The sequence below is a fragment of the Sminthopsis crassicaudata genome, chromosome 5, assembly GCF_048593235.1.
Source record: "Sminthopsis crassicaudata isolate SCR6 chromosome 5, ASM4859323v1, whole genome shotgun sequence".
Lineage (NCBI taxonomy): Eukaryota > Metazoa > Chordata > Mammalia > Dasyuromorphia > Dasyuridae > Sminthopsis > Sminthopsis crassicaudata.
This window is the reverse complement of record NC_133621.1, coordinates 261750965-261767787: the sequence shown is the minus strand read 5'-3', so window position 1 is coordinate 261767787 and position 16823 is coordinate 261750965. Positions and strand designations below refer to the sequence as shown.

The window sequence follows — 16823 nt, the reverse complement described above, 5'->3', positions numbered from 1 at the left end:
CAATGAAAAATAGAGCCAAGAGAGACAATATCAGAATCACTGTACTACATCAAAGTCATAATCAAATATAGGAACAGGACAGGATTTTTCAAGAAATTATCAGGGAAAACTGTCCCTGGTGTCATGGAACCAGAGGGGAAAATCAGCATTGAAATAATCTACCAATCAGCTCAGGAAAGAGATCCCAAAATAAAAATTCCAAAGAAAATTATAGCCAAAGTTCAGAATTATCAGGTCAAGGAAAAAATGTGACAAGTGGTAGGGACAGTAAAGAAAAAAATTCCATTATCAGGACCCACAATAAGAATTGCAAAGGATTTAGCAGCTACAACACTAAAAGATCAGTGATCATAAAATATAATATTCCTGAAGGGGGTTAAATTAAGCATGATACTGAAAGAAGTTTAAAAAATGATCATTCAACACAACAGAAGGATTTCAAGCTTTCATAAGGAAAAGATCAAAACTAAACCAAAAAGTCTGATCTTCAAGAGCAAGACCTCAAAGATTCATAAACAGGTAAAGAAGGAAGAGAAAATATAAGGGATTAAATAGAGCCAAACTGTTTATATCCACATACAGGAAGATTATACTTATAATCCTTGCTTTTTTTATTTTTCCAAATGCATGTAAAAATAGTTTTCACTATTTACCTTTGCAAAACCTTTTGTTCCATATTTTCTCCCTCTTTCCCCCCAACTCCCCTTCCCAAGACAGCAAGTAACCAGGTTAAACACATTGCAATTCTTCTAAACATATTTCCATACCCATTATGCTGAGCAAGAAAAATCTGATCAAAGGGGGGAGGGGATGAGAAAGAAAAAACAAAACAAAACAAAACATATAAACAACAACAACAAAAGGTTAGAACATACTGTTTTGATTCATATTCATTCTCCATATATAATTGGAATTCTTAAAAACTGTATGACCAATAGTACAGCTAAAGGAAATATACCTTGAGAAGGGATGGGTATTAGGTGAATTTGAGAGAATGACACAAAATAATGTGTTACAATGGAGGGGAAAATGGAAGGGAGATGAAAATTGTTTAAACCTTACTTCATAGTAGCTCAAAAGAGAATACACTATCCATTTAATATAGGGAACATTTTTATAGCTCTTCCTCAATGTGAGTCAACTCATTAATGACTATTTCTATGTCTAATCTTGAACCCTACTAGTTCTGAATTCTTTTAACTTCTAATATCCAGTTCATTTTTCTCAAACTTATCCCCAAGGATGTATATTTATAACATTACATTCATTGGTAACACTGTCAAAGGTATAAGCTTTTATACTTAGTCAAAGGTATAAGATGTTGTTTGATGTACCTAAGCAATGTCTTAGTGAAGATCAGTTTTTATAATATATCCTAGAATTTTGCCAGGAATGGAAGTCAAGTGTTTAGTTTGACAACTCCACTCTTTTTTTTTAACTTTAGAATATTTTCCCATCTTCACTCATTTGGTACCTCTCATACTTTTCAATTATTTGGATGAGATTCAAGATATATAATTATTAAATTTATAATTTACAAAGCTGGGAAGTATGTTAAGAAACTGGGTGACAATAATAATTTCAAAAAACTATTGAGAAGTTACAAGAATTAACAAAACTTAATAAAGTCATCTACCAAAAAAAAAAAGTTAAAAAAAAGAAAAAATAAAATCCAAAGTGCTTTCAAAAATGCTTTCAAAAAAAAAAAAAAAATACTCGAGAACAAACAAGAGCTTTCTTAAAAAAAAAAAAAAAAAAAAAGTCTAATTAGGCCATCTCATGTCCGAAGCTGTCAGGCTGTGTTTGACAAGATCAGAACTGATAATACTACAAAAGTGAATACAAGTAGATGGGTACTACACAATAACGATTCAGCGAAGCTCCAAAAATCTTTATAAATATAGCTATTGGACGATCTTGATTCAGGAAGGATTTTTACTCGTTGTTTGTACAAGTTTAGTCTCAGGGATACATGGCTAGAAAACAGTTCATGTGGAAAATACCTACTAGATTTTATAATGGATTTCAAGTACAGTGTTTGTTCTTGTACATAGATACTTAATAAATTGGAATGAATAAAGTATGACAACAAATTACCACATAGTTAGATTTAGAGGCATATAATCCAAAATGGAAAGGTATTAGTGAGTACTTTTAGATTATTTTATTCAGTTTCAGGTCCTATATTTTTTGGGGGAAAAAACACAATGATAAACTAGAGAACTTTCATAGAAGAAAGACTAGCATAGTAAAACTATGCTAATAAGTGTAACAGTTGAAGAAACTAAGTATTTAGTTAAGAAAGAAAATTCAAAGGATTACTTCACATATTAGAAAAGTTTTGAAACAAAATGACTAAATGTGCTCCACTTGATCCCAGTGAATAGGATTGGAAGAAATATAAAATTTGAAAAAATTTTTAACAAAATCTGAAATCACAGAAGTCAGCTGGTACAATCCATATAATTTTCTCTACAAAATACTTGTCAAGGAGTCACTTAGTTTGCAAATGCTGTGAGACTGCCTATTTGAGATCAGTTATCCTTTTTAGAAATTTTTTTTCTGATATTGATGGAAAAAAAAACTGCTAACCCAGAAGAGAATATTCTATTTCTTCAAAGAGAGTTAAAAATGAAAAAATGTTATTTGAAATAATGTTGTTTCTTCTTTTAATAAAAATATGACATTCTGGTAATCTCTAGATCAGGCCACACTTTGTATCTCCCTCTATTCCCAAATTTAAACTAATTTTCTTTAAAGTGTTCTCTGAGGAGCAATGAATTAATTATAAGACATTCTAGTAATACATATTTTCCCCAAATCACTTAATATCCCACACAAAATCCCACTTAATATCCCAAACCACTTAATATCCAGATAAAATATTTTGTACTTTATCACAGAATAACGCAAAAGAAACATTGAGGAAAGTACCTGTACATCAATATACTTCAATTTTTTGCAGTTATTCAGTCCTTCCAGAGCAGTTAATCCACAACGTCTAAGAGACAGAAATTGAAGACTTGTACATTCTGACAATGTGCAAAGACTACAACCTGGCAAATCCTGCAATGTTACTGTTGTAACCTAGGAAATTCAATAAAAACAAGTGTGTAACATTGTTACTTTATTCTACTGAAAATGTGCAAAGAATAATTTCTTCAAGTGAATGGTCAAAAAATGTTATTAAACCAGTCATATATAAAACTCTGTATTTATCAATAATTGACCTCCTTTGAAAATGTTTCACTTACTGGTGAAATACTGTACAATTTTATAATGTAATAGAACTGTCACAATATTGATATCAAATCATGTAGATATTTCCATTATATATTTTTCTGATTTATAAAATATACCACCTTAATTATGGGATGTAATCTTTATTCCTTGAAAACATAATTAAATGCATTATACCAAGGAATTTTTCCCATGGATTCTTGATCTTTGTGCCTTCCAAAGATTTTTCTGTGTTCCAATTTTTTTAACTCTTCATTCTTTTATAATTATTTATATTGGGACAGATCCTTATAAACCCCTAGGCAAATAACACGGGAGAGCTTTATAAAATTTTATCTGTATATTCAATTTGTATAACTTTGTATTTTCAGATTAAATATAGCCTCAATGCCCACCAACTATGGTAAGTCCAGATCTTGGAAACATACATTTGGGAACTGTATTTAAAAAAAAAAAAAAAAAAAAAAAAAAAAAAAAAACATCTTGGAGGGTAGTGGGAATATGGCAGAGTAGGTTGGTAAATGTCAAGCTCTCCTAAATTTTACAAATAGAAAAAATTTTCACCTTAAAGCAAACACAGACTAATGAAAAATCAAGACTTGAGAAAGAACAAGGGTTCTCCTGATAAAGCTTGAGAGGATCTGAAGAAAAATCCTGGTCCCTGTGAAGTACAAACACTTCCAGGATAGCTCATCAGTGGGGACTCTTGGGTCTAGCGGGGTTATGGTTAGGCAGGAGCCACAGAGACTTTCACCTGTTTGTGGAGTGTTTGTGGAGTGGTGGCTTGAGTCCCGAAGACAGAGTGAACCTTGGCTCTTTAAGAACACCAGCTCTAGCTATGCTACTGAAATGCAGCTCTGGGTGAAAAGGAACCAACACCTGAAGAGTGGGCAGTGGGACCAGGATGCTGCTGGCTGTGGTCACTTGCAGGAGGGGGGAGCTCTTGGTTTGGGGTTCCTGGCCATAGGGAGAGCTAAAGGGAAGCTTGAGGCATCATCCTCTCAATCCATGATTAGAGATGCTTACTCTAACACTTGTCATTTAAAAAAAAAAAAATGAACTGGCAAAGAAAAAAGAACCTCACCACAGAAACATACTATGGGAATAGGGGAAGACCGGGGTTTATCTTCAAAGGAGGATAATATAGTTAAAAAAAAAAAAAAAAAAAAAAAAGATTCTATCCCAAAGAGAAACATGAAATGACTTCCTGCCTGGAGAGAGTTACAGAACTCAAAAAAGGTTTTAAAAATCAAATGAGAATCACTGAAGAAAAAAACAAAACAAAACAAAACAAAAATAAAATCCATGATAAACAAGATTATGGGGAAAAAGTTAACCAACTAGAAATGGAGATACAGAGTCTCAAAAAACGAAAATAACTCTGAAAATTAGGGGAAGTTATGAGACCAAGAAATAACAAAACAGATTATAAAGAATGAAAAAAATAGAACAGAATGTGAAACATCTTAAAACGTAAACAACAGATCTGGAGGGGACAGATCAAGAAAAGAAAATATAAGAATAATTGGACTACCTGAAAGTTGTGACCAAAAAAAGGACCTTGACAAAATAATGCAAGAAATAATCCAAGAAATTTGTCCTGAAGTAATAGAACAAGAGTGGGAAGTAGAAATAGAAAAAAATCCACTGATTTCCACCTCAAAGGCCTTTTTTTTTTTTTTTTTTTGCTGAGGCAATTGGGGTTAAGTGACTTGCCCAGGGTCACACAGCTAGGAAGTGCTATCTAAAGCCATATTTGAACTCGGGTCCTTCTGACTTCTGAGGTGGTACTCTATCTACTATGCCACCTAGGTGCCCCCAAAGGAATCCTTTGTAGAAAACACAAGGGAACATTATTTCCAAGTTTTGAAATCCCCAGATCAAAGAGAAAAGTTTGCAAGAAACAAGGAAAAAAATCCAACTTTGCTGGAGCTACAAGTAGAATTGTACAGGATTTATCAGTAGCCACAAGAAAAGACTGCAGGTCCTAGAATCATATCTACCGACTATCAAAAGAACTAGACCTGTAGCCAAAAATATCATATCCAGGTAAATTATTATAATTTTGAATGAGAAAGACTGGATACCCAACGAACTTGCAAATTTTCAGGCCTTTCTATCAAACAAACTTGAACTTAATAGAAAATTTAACATATTAAAAGACATTATCAGAGATCAATTTCAAGGAACTCAACATGGACAAATTTTTTTTGTTTGTTTTTTAACAAGGGTAATGTATACCATATATTTAAGACTGACAATAATAGGGCAACGCAAAAGAGACTGGGGCAGAGTTAAGGTAAAAATATTAATTATGTCATATAAATGAGGTACTGAGGAAGAACAGACACAGAGACATTAGAGGAGGGAAAAAGCCTTGTAGTTCTGAAAATCTACTCACATCGGGAATAGATTAAATAGGCAACATTTAATTTATATATATATATGTATACACACACATACATACACACATACACACACACACACACACATATATATGTATATATATATATCATAAAGGATATATATATATATCATAAAGGATATAGCACTCTCCAAAATCTATAAAGGAATAAAGGAGGAGGGATGGGTTGACAGAGAAGTAAAGGGCAGGGGTTGGGACAAGGTCAAATAATAGCAAGGCAAGTTAGGAGCAGAATTAAAGCAAAAGGTCAGAAGAGTTAAGAAAGATATATATATGTCTGTGTGCGAGGGTTTATTTGTATGTATGTATATATATCTACATATATATATAAATATATCTTTTCTTAATTACAGCCTGTTTAAGGGTGGTGGAAGGGATGAAAAGGGAAAAAAAACAATAAAGCAAAAAAGTATGCAGCAGAAAACAAAACAAAAAAAAAACAACAATTTACAAGGAACTAAAGATAATTATGAATATAATTTTTCTACTCATTACATGCATACATACACACACACACACACGTACTTTTTTGAACACCTGCTATGTATTGTTATATATTTGAGCCCTTGATGTTCTGCTGGGCACATGACAAAGTTCTCTTTTGTTTTGTTTCATTTTGTTTTGTATTATTTTTCTGTGTTTTTTTTCTTATTGTGTTTCTTTAAATAATTTTTAAAGAATTAAAAAAAAATTTAAATCTGTCTTAGGACTCCGCACACCATTTAGGAGGACATTAAGAATAGTGTCCTGTGGATGTTGCTTGAACTTTTTTTTAATACAAATACACTGGGAGAAGGCATTTGAAAAGACTGTGCTTGAGTTTCTCTAGTCTTAGAAAACTTTCTAAAAGGGGAACAGCATACCTGGAAATTCATCTAATTTAACAAACTGGAGAACTCTTATCTAAGCCTGCATTCTTGTCTCTTCTGGTGAGCTTCTTGGTCTCTTCTCTGACTCACTGCTATAGCCAAAGCGTAAACAGCAGCCCCTGGATGGTTATTAGGGTGTCCCCATGACAAAAGAGTTTTATCAAAAACAACTGACAACAAATCCAAGAAGATCTGCCCTCAAGAGGTAGGTAGGGTGCAAGAAGGAAAGGTTTCCTCTTTTGATAGGAACACCTGAGTCTGCCAAGTCTCCTCTGGACAAACAAAAGATCTCTGAGTTGCAAATACAGTTCATATTTAGAGATGAAAGTGAAGTATTTTTTTTGGGCAGCTGCTACAATGTTGTCAATAATTCCTAGTAAGCTAATAGGTGCTATGGATTACTGATTTAGGTTTTAAAGCAAGTTTATAAATTTTGTTTTGAGTATTTCTTTCTTGGTGGACAAGAAAGCTTTCCTGACCTACATTTGATATCGACTACTCTGCCCAATGAGTAACTATTTAGAAGATACTCTGTTAATTCTTTTTGGGAAGAATAGTATCAAAGAGGTTTTTCCCCCCAGAATTCCAGAGTTGAAGTTACACTAATTTCTTTCTTTTTGAAGTCAGACTTTCTCCAATATGGAACCCACTCAGTCTAAAAATGAATCTGGAGTATGAGCTTCACTCCTTGTGCTGAATTGGGTTCCTCCTGGGCCAAAGTTGCCACACATACCCCACCCCCAAAAAACTTCACATTTATAAAACTGATTAAATGAACCTAATTTTAGTATAATAATCATAGACTATATAGAGAAATTAATATTAGAGAATCTCGAATCTTAAAGATCTATATTGTTAGATTTTTTTATAGATTTATGGACATAATATTTTAACATTATAATAAGGATAATATTACTTAGAAACAAAGTCTTGAAAATTACTAAGAAAACTGAATTTGTAATACACGTGAAGAGGAAATCCCAAAACTCTGAAAAATCCTTAAAGGAGAAAACTTCCTTCAACTCTGCCTCAGTGAGGGGACTCCACCCCAAGCACAGTTTCATCTTTGTTATCTGGGTGGGGATGGCTCAGTCCCAAAACCCATTGAATTCAATTCAAATTCTAACCCTGGCTGAAACCCAGGCAGGACCCAATCTGGGACTTCACCCACAAGCCCCCTTCAGCTTATAGCCAAAACCCCCTATTATAAAAGAGCCAGACTAGAGCCTTCTCTTTGAAGAGGTTCCAAACATGGCAGCCTTATGCCTGGGGTGCCAAGATCCTTGGCATTGGATCCAGTTTTTTACTGGAACACTGTTTCTGATGCCCTCTTATCTCTACCTTCAACTTTACTAACTAGACTTTAACTTTACTTCAAAACCCCATAATAAAGCTCTTTTGTCAATCTAGGTTTTCGGGTCCGAAAATTCCTTTTACAGGGGACTCTTGCACCACCACTAGACCTCATTTAACTCCATATCCTTGCGCCGAATCCAAAAGGGTTGCAGGGGAGCTCTATTTGACTCCCTGTACCCCAAACCTGCCACTAGACTTCAATTAAATCCTAATTTCATTTAGGTACCTCAATTCTAGACTTCATCACATACACCACACACATATAATGTGATTACCTATTAAACTGACTTTAAACATACCAAGTTTTACTTACCCTGGAAAATGACATTTTTCCCTTACCTAGATACTATGGTAATTAAAACTTTCTACAGTGTTTTGGATGATGTATTAGATATACTGAATGGAATATTCTCAGAGACTTTCTTCCTAATTTACAAAGAAATTAAACCATTTTACTCTTTATATATAAAATTCACATATTCCCTTCTCAATTCTTTTTACTATAATCAAATTTATCTTAAAAAAAATTTTTAATGTTACCCATTTGTTAATGGTTTACATACTTTATAATATAAATGTGGATTGATCGTTTCTCCAACAAAAAATACTATGGTCAATAAAAAAATGGTCTAAATCATAACAATAATAAATAAATTAATAAATTAATAAATAATAAATCTAAATCATCATCCATTTGTATTAGCAAACAAAAAGAAACGGTACCAAGAAGAAATTGGTATATTACCTGTTGCAAGGTACTCCACAGGCCACCTTGAAGGATTTCCACTGTATTCAGAGGTGGCAGCTTGCTAACTGAACACTTCCTAGGTCTGTTTGTTTTAACTATTTTCTTTGTTTGGATTTCCCCAAAGATTTCAAGCCATGGTCTACAGATCTTTATCCAAGCTAGTCTCTTTTCTTCAATTAAAGCTGAAACTGTTATCTTCTTTAGAGAATGAGTAGACATGCAACAAAACTTCCCTGGTATTTCATTCATAACAGATGGAACAGTTGTGGTTTCTTCAGACAGTGATGAACTTTTATCAGAGCCACCTGTGTAATCATAAACCTTTGAGATAAGGGTAACAGATTTTTTCTTGCATGAATTATTTTCCATATTTAGAATGATATCAGAGGTGTTAAGGATTATAGTTTCACTATCTGTCAGAATATTTGTATCTGAGTTTTCATCATTATCAATAGCTTGTGAATCACTTTCTTTGGCTGGTGCTATCACCCTCACACTATTGAAGGGGTTTTCTTTACTTTCTGTTTTTTGAAGTGAAAGTGTGAGATTTAATGAGGTTCTGAAGTGATCTCCATCTTCAAGACTTTCTACATTCATTTGCTTTTCCTCTTTCATTATTTCAGAGTTGTCTTCCTCCAGGATCTGTGTGTTTCTATTCTGTTCGGCTTTGTTTCTTGACCCCTTGACCTCTCTGTCTTCTTGGCTTTTGTTTCTCTCATTTTCATCTTTTGAACTTCCTTTTTCTCTTTCCTGTTCTAACTGTAAGTAGTTTGTCATGTTTTCTTTAAATTCATTTTTTTGTGATTTTATGAAATCTTTGGCTAGACTCTTATTTAGTTTCTTTTCATTTTGCAATTCATCCAATTCTTGATGTCTTATTAGATTTTTTTTCTGTTCTTTTTCGAAGTCTATTATTAGTTGTTTTGACGTATCTTCCCTAAGTAGTTTTTGCTTTAATTTTTGCATAGGTTCCTGTTCAGTGGCTAGACTTTCATGTATTTTTTTTTCATTTTGTAATGCATCCAGTTCTTGATGTTTTACTAGATTTTCTTTCTGTTCTTTTTCAAAGTCTATCATTATTAGTTGTTTTGACATATCTTCCCTAAGTAGTTTTTGCTTTAATTTTTGCATAGGTTCCTGTTCAGTGGCTAGACTCTCATGTAGTTTCTTTTCATTTTGCAATTCATCCAGTTCTTGATGTTTTACTAGATTTTCTTTCTGTTCTTTTTTAAATTCTATTGTTATTAGTTGTCTTGACATATCTTCCCTAAGTAGTTTTTGCTTTAATTTTTGCATAGGTTCCTCTTCAGTGGCTAAACTTTCATATAGTTTCTTTTCATTTTGTAACTCATCCAATTCTTGATGCTTTACTAGATTTTTTTTCTGTTCTTTTTCAAAGTCTATCATTATTAGTTGTTTTGACATATCTTCCCTAAGTAGTTTTTGCTTTAATTTTTGCATAGGTTCCTGTTCAGTGGCTAGACTCTCATGTAGTTTCTTTACATTTTGCAATTCATCCAGTTCTTGATGTTTTACTAGATTTTCTTTCTGTTCTTTTTTAAATTCTATTGTTATTAGTTGTCTTGACATATCTTCCCTAAGTAGTTTTTGCTTTAATTTTTGCATAGGTTCCTTTTCAGTGGCTAAACTTTCATGTAGTTTCTTTTCATTTTGTAACTCATCCAATTCTTGATGCTTTACTAGATTTTTTTTCTGTTCTTTTTCAAGGTCTATCATTATTAGTTGTTTTGACATATCTTCCCTATGTAGTTTTTGTTTTAATTTTTGCATAGGTTCCTGTTCAGTGGCTAGACTCTCATGTAGTTTCTTTTCATTTTGCGATTCATCCAGTTCTTGATGTTTTACTAGATTTTCTTTCTGTTCTTTTTTAAATTCTATCATTATGAGTTGTCTTGATATATTTTCCCCAAATAATTCTTGGTTTGATTTTTGCACAGGTTCCTGTTCAGCTATGTCTGTTTTTTTCAATTCATTTTCTGGTGCTATATGTTTGCTTTTATCTTCTTCACTGATTTCTTCTTCCACTAGTGGTTTTATAGCCAGAATTTTTTTCTTTGTAAAAAATTTCACAGAAATCTCTTTAGACATATTATCTTGATTTTTATTTTCTTTTTTCATTAATAATTCTTTGTCCCACTCATCACTTTTTTTGTTTTCTTTTTTCACTACAAGATCTTTTTTATTTTCATTTTTCATTACCAACTCTCCAAATGGCTTTTCTCTTTTTGCTTCTTCCATTAGCTTTTGTTGCTCTTTTTTAAATTTCAAAATTTTCTTCTTTTTTTCATATTCCTTCTGCCTCTTCTCTTGTTCTTTTTGGTTTTGATTGTTTGTTTCTTCTTGTCTTTTAAGTTTCTCATCCATTTTTTTCTTTCTTTCTTCATCCTTTTGTCGTATTTTATCTGCTATTTCTTTCCATTCTTGTTTTTGTTTTTCTAGCATTTTTTTCTTCTTAATACGTTCTTTTATAATTGATCCATATTTTTGATAAGCCATAAATGTTCGATACCTAGTCTGGATTTTTATGGCTGCATTATGCTGTTGATCTGCCAAACGTTGTCTTTCTTTAGCCTTTAGTTCTTCCAAACTTTTTCTTTCCTCTTCCATCTGTAACTGTAGTCTTCTGATAAACTCCTAAATTAAAATAGGAAATAGTTAAATATAAATAAAAAGATTAAAACAATGGATGAAACTGCCATCAAACTGGTTAATTCTAATAAAATATGATCACATTTTAAAGAATTAAAATATTTAACTGATTAAAATATGAAATTTGTTATTTCTTTCAAAATATTATAACCATTTATCCTATCAATAAAAATCCAGGCAATATTATGTTATAGCTAACAGTGAAAAGTATTCAGGAGTAATTTGACTGTGATGGTTCTAAAGAAATCTGCTATAAGGAAATATCTATATTATAAGAGAAAATCTTTGTTTTTCCAGTAAGTTGTAGGTTAACAAACAAGTTTATAAAAGGAATAGAATATTAAACAATAATTATACTTTTCATTTGATTAAAAAGTGGTCTGTTTAGTGATAAGAAATAGCAAAAATGTGATATACTTTTTAATATTTATAAGCCATATCTAGAGACAGCCTAAAGTCCTGCTATTTTCAAAGAAATATAGAGGGATTTCCAGATGTATGCATGGGGTAGAACCCCATCTTGTAATCAGAGCATGAAATCAGTTGACAGACTGTTATTTCTACTATTTCAACATTCATAAATATTCTGAGAATAAAGAAAATTTATCAGAACAGATTATTTTTATAGCCTAAGATGAAGGAGCTGACATCAAACAGTCTCCAAAGTGGCAAGAAAATAGAATTGCTATCCCTAAAGTTAAACCCTTAAGAGTTTAACTTCTTCAGAGCATCTTGGAAGTACCTCCTTTAAAGCATTAGAATGATTGGATACTGCTAATTAAGATAGCGTTCTGTACTATTAGGGGTATAACTAATTTTTTTAAATACTAAAATTTCTACAAAAAATTTGGGAGGGGGAAGAATACATGAAAACTTTATTAGATCAATTAAGCTGAAAAAAATAATCTTAATTTACACACTGTTGTTTAGGATGAATTATTCACAATATTGGTCTTTTTCAATACTAAAGATAAATGGTAAACAAAAATATACTATGAAAATGTTTGTTTGGCATGTTATTTTAATATTGGCATTCAGTAAATTTTCAGAACTGTGGTTTCTCTAATGTTTAATATCTAGATCAAAGAAAGCAGCCTTACATAATAACAAAACTGTAAAGCATCGGTAAAGAAACAACTCAAAATAAGGTTAATCTTCTCAGTAATGAAAACAACAAATATAATTACCTCATGTTCCTTTAAATCCTCTTCCCACAATTTCTGTTGATGCTGCAGTTCAACATTTAGTTTCTCTTCTTCTTGCTAAATAAATACATTTAAATTAGTATTACACAAGATTCACCATGTGTGATGCTGAACCTAGGCCCAGATACCAATAAGTGCCTTTTTCTCAACTCAGGAAAACCATAAAATGTGCTCATCATAGCATCACAATCATATACTACCACTTATTTAGCTATTCCCCAACTGATGAGCTTCTCCTCAATTTTTAATCCTTTGTCAACATAAAAAGAGCTGCTACAAATATTTTTGTATATATAAGTCCTTTTTCTTTTATCTCTCTAGGATAAATACCTAATAGTAGTGGTTTTGCTAGATAAAAGGATATGCATGGTTTTAGAGCCTTTGGCCATAGTTCCAAATTGTTCTCCACAATATTAGATTAGTTTACAGCTTCACTAACAACGCAATAGTGTCAATTTTTCCGTGAGGTGGTTACCTTGGAGTTGTTTTAATTTGCATTTTTTCTAATCAATAGTAATTTTAAATATTTTTCACATGAATATAATTTAATTTCTTTATCTGAAAATTGCTTGTTCATATCCTTTGACCATCAATTGTGTAATGACTTATATTCTTATAAATTTAGGTCTCTCTCAAAGAGACCTTTATCAAAGACACATGCTATAAAAAATAATTCCCCCCAGTTTCCTTTTCTTCTAATCTTAACTACATTGATTTTGTTTGTGCAAAAAACTTTTTAATGTTACCAAATTATCCATTTTATATGCCATAATGCTCCTTCTCTTTTGTTTAAGCAAAAAGTCTTCCCTTATCCATAAATCTGACAGGTAAACTTTTCCATGCTCTCTTCATTTCTCCCCCTTCCCCCCCACCCCCGAGGCTGGGGTTAAGTGACTTGCCCAGGGTCACACAGCTAGTAAGTGTTAAGTGTCTGAGACCATATTTGAACTAGCGTCCTCCTGAATTCAAGGCTGGTGCTCTATCCACTGCGCCATCTAGCTGCCCCTCTCTTCATTTTGTTATGATATCACTTTTTATGTCTAAATCATGTTCCCATTTTTACCTTTTCTTGGAACATAGTGAAAAATATTGGTTTATTTAAAAAAAAAAAAAAAAAAAAAAAAAAAAACTTTCATCCTCCTTTGTAAGGAATGGTTCTTTCAAAGAAAAGAAATTGAGAAAAAGAAGAGAGGAAAAACTTAAAGGATATCATAGTAGTAAAGACTATTTTTCTTTTGTTAGCGTAATCAATGTTATTTATTAACAATCAAGTGTTAAATAATCAATTTAATTGTAACAAAGAAGTCACACCTAATTTCTTGTTTTGCATTCTCTTAATTCTTGTGAAAAAAAAATCACCAAGCTTGAATCTGCCCTATCTCAGACGAATAACAAATTAGCAGATAAAGTCTCTCTTCCATCTCCATGGATGATAAAGGAACAGTTGTGTACTCCCCAAAAACTATGCTTTTCAAATAAGTCCTTATAATATATGGTTCATGTTCAGAAACCCTCTTGCCACATACACACTTCTCTATGTGATAATTCATTCTCCCTGCTTTGCCCTTGTAATTATAACTAAAATAAAGCCTTTAATGATCCACACTCCAAATAATAATTTGTTTTCTTGTCATGATAGGACTGGTGATCCATATGGTTACTTCTGTAGGGAAGAAAGAAAAAATGACAAGCTGACTTTTTGCCTGTTTTCCCTCCTGATATGAAAGCTGGAATAAGAAAGATTCCTTTCCTCTCTCTGAGGACTCAGAGAATTTGTTGCCCTTTGAGAATTAGACTACTTCTGTTTGTTTCTATGGTCAGTTAAAAAAAACATTATTCTTGATATTCCATTTCTGTATTTGGCTAATTAGATGCCTATTCTGTTTGTTTTCTGTCAGCAAGACAGAAAACTCTTTAACTCCCTTAACTGTTATAGAAGAATTGGTATGTTTGTCTGTCTGTCCCCAGAATGTGCATATTTCCTTTATTTTTGAGAGCTATTGTAGGCTTTCTAGTGAGAATGGACTTGATGCTTTCATACTCTCCCTCTTCTTTTGACACTCTGATCTGCCCTAGCTTTGCTTTTTGTTTTGTTTTGTTTTGTTTTTCTTTCCTGGCCCAGATGAATCTTCTACCTAATGATCTGGATTTCCTTGACTTCCCAGAATGTGTGCCTAAACCAATAGCTCCTTTTAGACTTTCCTACACATATTTCTGTAATTTCAATTACTCCAATATCTTTATGATTATTTTCTCAAGATTTAACTGATAATGATAGTGAAAATAAGCAGAGAAGGAGGGGGAAATATCTAGATTGAATTTGTTTTTACTAAATGTGTGAGTGTACATGATACTGAAAAAAAGTATTTCATTTGGTTTCTAAATGTATATTTGTGAAGCTGGAAAACTGTTCATATCCATATGTGGATGGATAGTTGAACTGAATTGTAGTCCTAGCTGAGCAGAACTTAGCTTATTGAATCAGATGAAAAATAAACTGATATTCTATAAAACTGTGCATACCCTTTGATTCATTAATATCATTACTAGGTTTTATCTCAAACAAAATTTTTTTAAAGAGGAAAAGGAAAAGGACCTATAAGTACAAAATATTTATATTAGCTCTTTTTTGTGATGACAAAGAATTGGAAATTAAGGAGATATCCATGAATTGAGGAATGGCTGAACAAGCTGTGGTATATGATTGTGATAGAATATTATTGTGCTAGAAGAAACTATAAACAGGATTGCTTTCAGAAAAACCTATATGAAATGATACAAAATAAGAGCAAGCAGAACTAGGAAAACATTGTACATAATAACAGCAATATTGTTCAATGATTAAATGTAAAAGACTTTGTTATTCTCAGCAACACAATGATCTAACACAATTCCTAAGGACTCATGATGGGAAAAAAACCTGATGGAGTCTGAATACTGTTTGAAGCAAATTTTTTTTAACTTCATTTTCCTCGGAGATTTTTTTTGATCTGTTTTCTTTCACAATATGACTTAAGTTTTGCATGACCACACATGTATAGCCTCTATCAAACTCTTTGTCTTCTCAATGAGGAGAAAGGATAAAAAAGGAGGGAAATAAATTTTTTTAATTTTGGAACCCCAAATTAAAAAAATGTTAAAAACTGCTTTTGCAAATAAATGGGAAATGAAATAATATATTTATATATACATACATGTATACATGCATGTGTTTGTGTGTTTGTTTATATATATGCATACACATGAATGTGTATGCATGCATGCATATATGTATGTATGACTGCTTAAACTGATGCAACCTGCAACTTGTGTTTAGCTTCAGTTGATTTTAGGGAAGAGTAAAAACTTTTTTTTGTTGTTTTTCTGGGAGCTTTTATTAATTTTTTTTTAATTTACCAAATATCTAAGTGTTTGAAGTTCAATTTAAGCAACTATTTTCATTTTATTTTATTTTCATTATGAATTTGATCATTTAGAATCAAACACAAAAAAACAAAAAAATTTTGAAACAGAGACTTCTCCTCTTTAACTCTTTAGAGTTATTAATACCTTAAAAATAAGGAAAAACAATATTTATTACTTATGATGATACTTATTACATGAGAGTGAGAAAATAACCTAAGCAAATTAAAATCAAAATGCATGCAATAAGGTACACACCTATAAATATATATGCTGGACTTAATGGGGAGTTTATGATACATATATTTTTAAGTTGGATATGGAATTTTAAAATGGAAATGTGTACTTTATGAACATTGAGATTGACAGTACACTCTAAATGGCCAATGCTGCTTCCAGCCCAACCCTCAGAGCCATCTTCTAGGGAATGAATTTGTAAATGTGCTTAGAAAAAAAAAATTTTTTACCTATAAGAATGGAAAACTGCATATATGCCTTTAAAATGTTTGAATATTATGAATGAACATCCGTAAGCTATTAATTTGAAATTAGAAAACATGCGGTCTTGATATTTTATCATTTTAGGCTGTGTATAGAAAATGCAGTGTATATGTCAAAAAATGGGAAAGGAAATTAGCATTTTGGTATTGTTAAAAAAAATTTAAAGCCCTATAAATTTATAATTAAACTAAAAAAAGAAGGGAGTAACCTTAGCTTAAAAAAAAAAAAAAAAGACAATTTTCTGCCTTCTCCAAAAATACTTTGCAGGTGTCTAAATTTTGAAGATAGTATAACAATACAAAGCTAATCCCTAGAGAGTTAGTTATAAGGAGGGAATGTTAAAACACCCCCTGTGGAGGAGATAAGAATGGAAGAGTGAAGAGGGTAGATATTTTTTTCTCCTCCCA

The 16823-nt window shown here is 31.9% G+C and overlaps 1 protein-coding gene across 8 annotated transcripts in view; it reads right to left on the bottom strand.

Moving 5' to 3' along the window:
- LRRIQ1 (leucine rich repeats and IQ motif containing 1) overlaps positions 1–16823 on the bottom strand; it is a 297962-nt gene that overhangs the window by 249408 nt on the left and 31731 nt on the right. For all 8 annotated transcript variants that reach the window (XR_012482648.1, XM_074270901.1, XM_074270905.1 and 5 more), the window contains exons 7-9: positions 12496–12570; positions 8636–11293; positions 2935–3087 (exon numbers count right to left, since the gene is read on the bottom strand). Coding sequence is in view for 7 of the 8 variants with exons in the window: in XM_074270901.1 (XP_074127002.1) it covers positions 2935–3087; positions 8636–11293; positions 12496–12570 (2886 nt within the window). In the remaining variant the exon portion in view is untranslated. The remainder of the gene's footprint in view (positions 1–2934; positions 3088–8635; positions 11294–12495; positions 12571–16823) is intronic.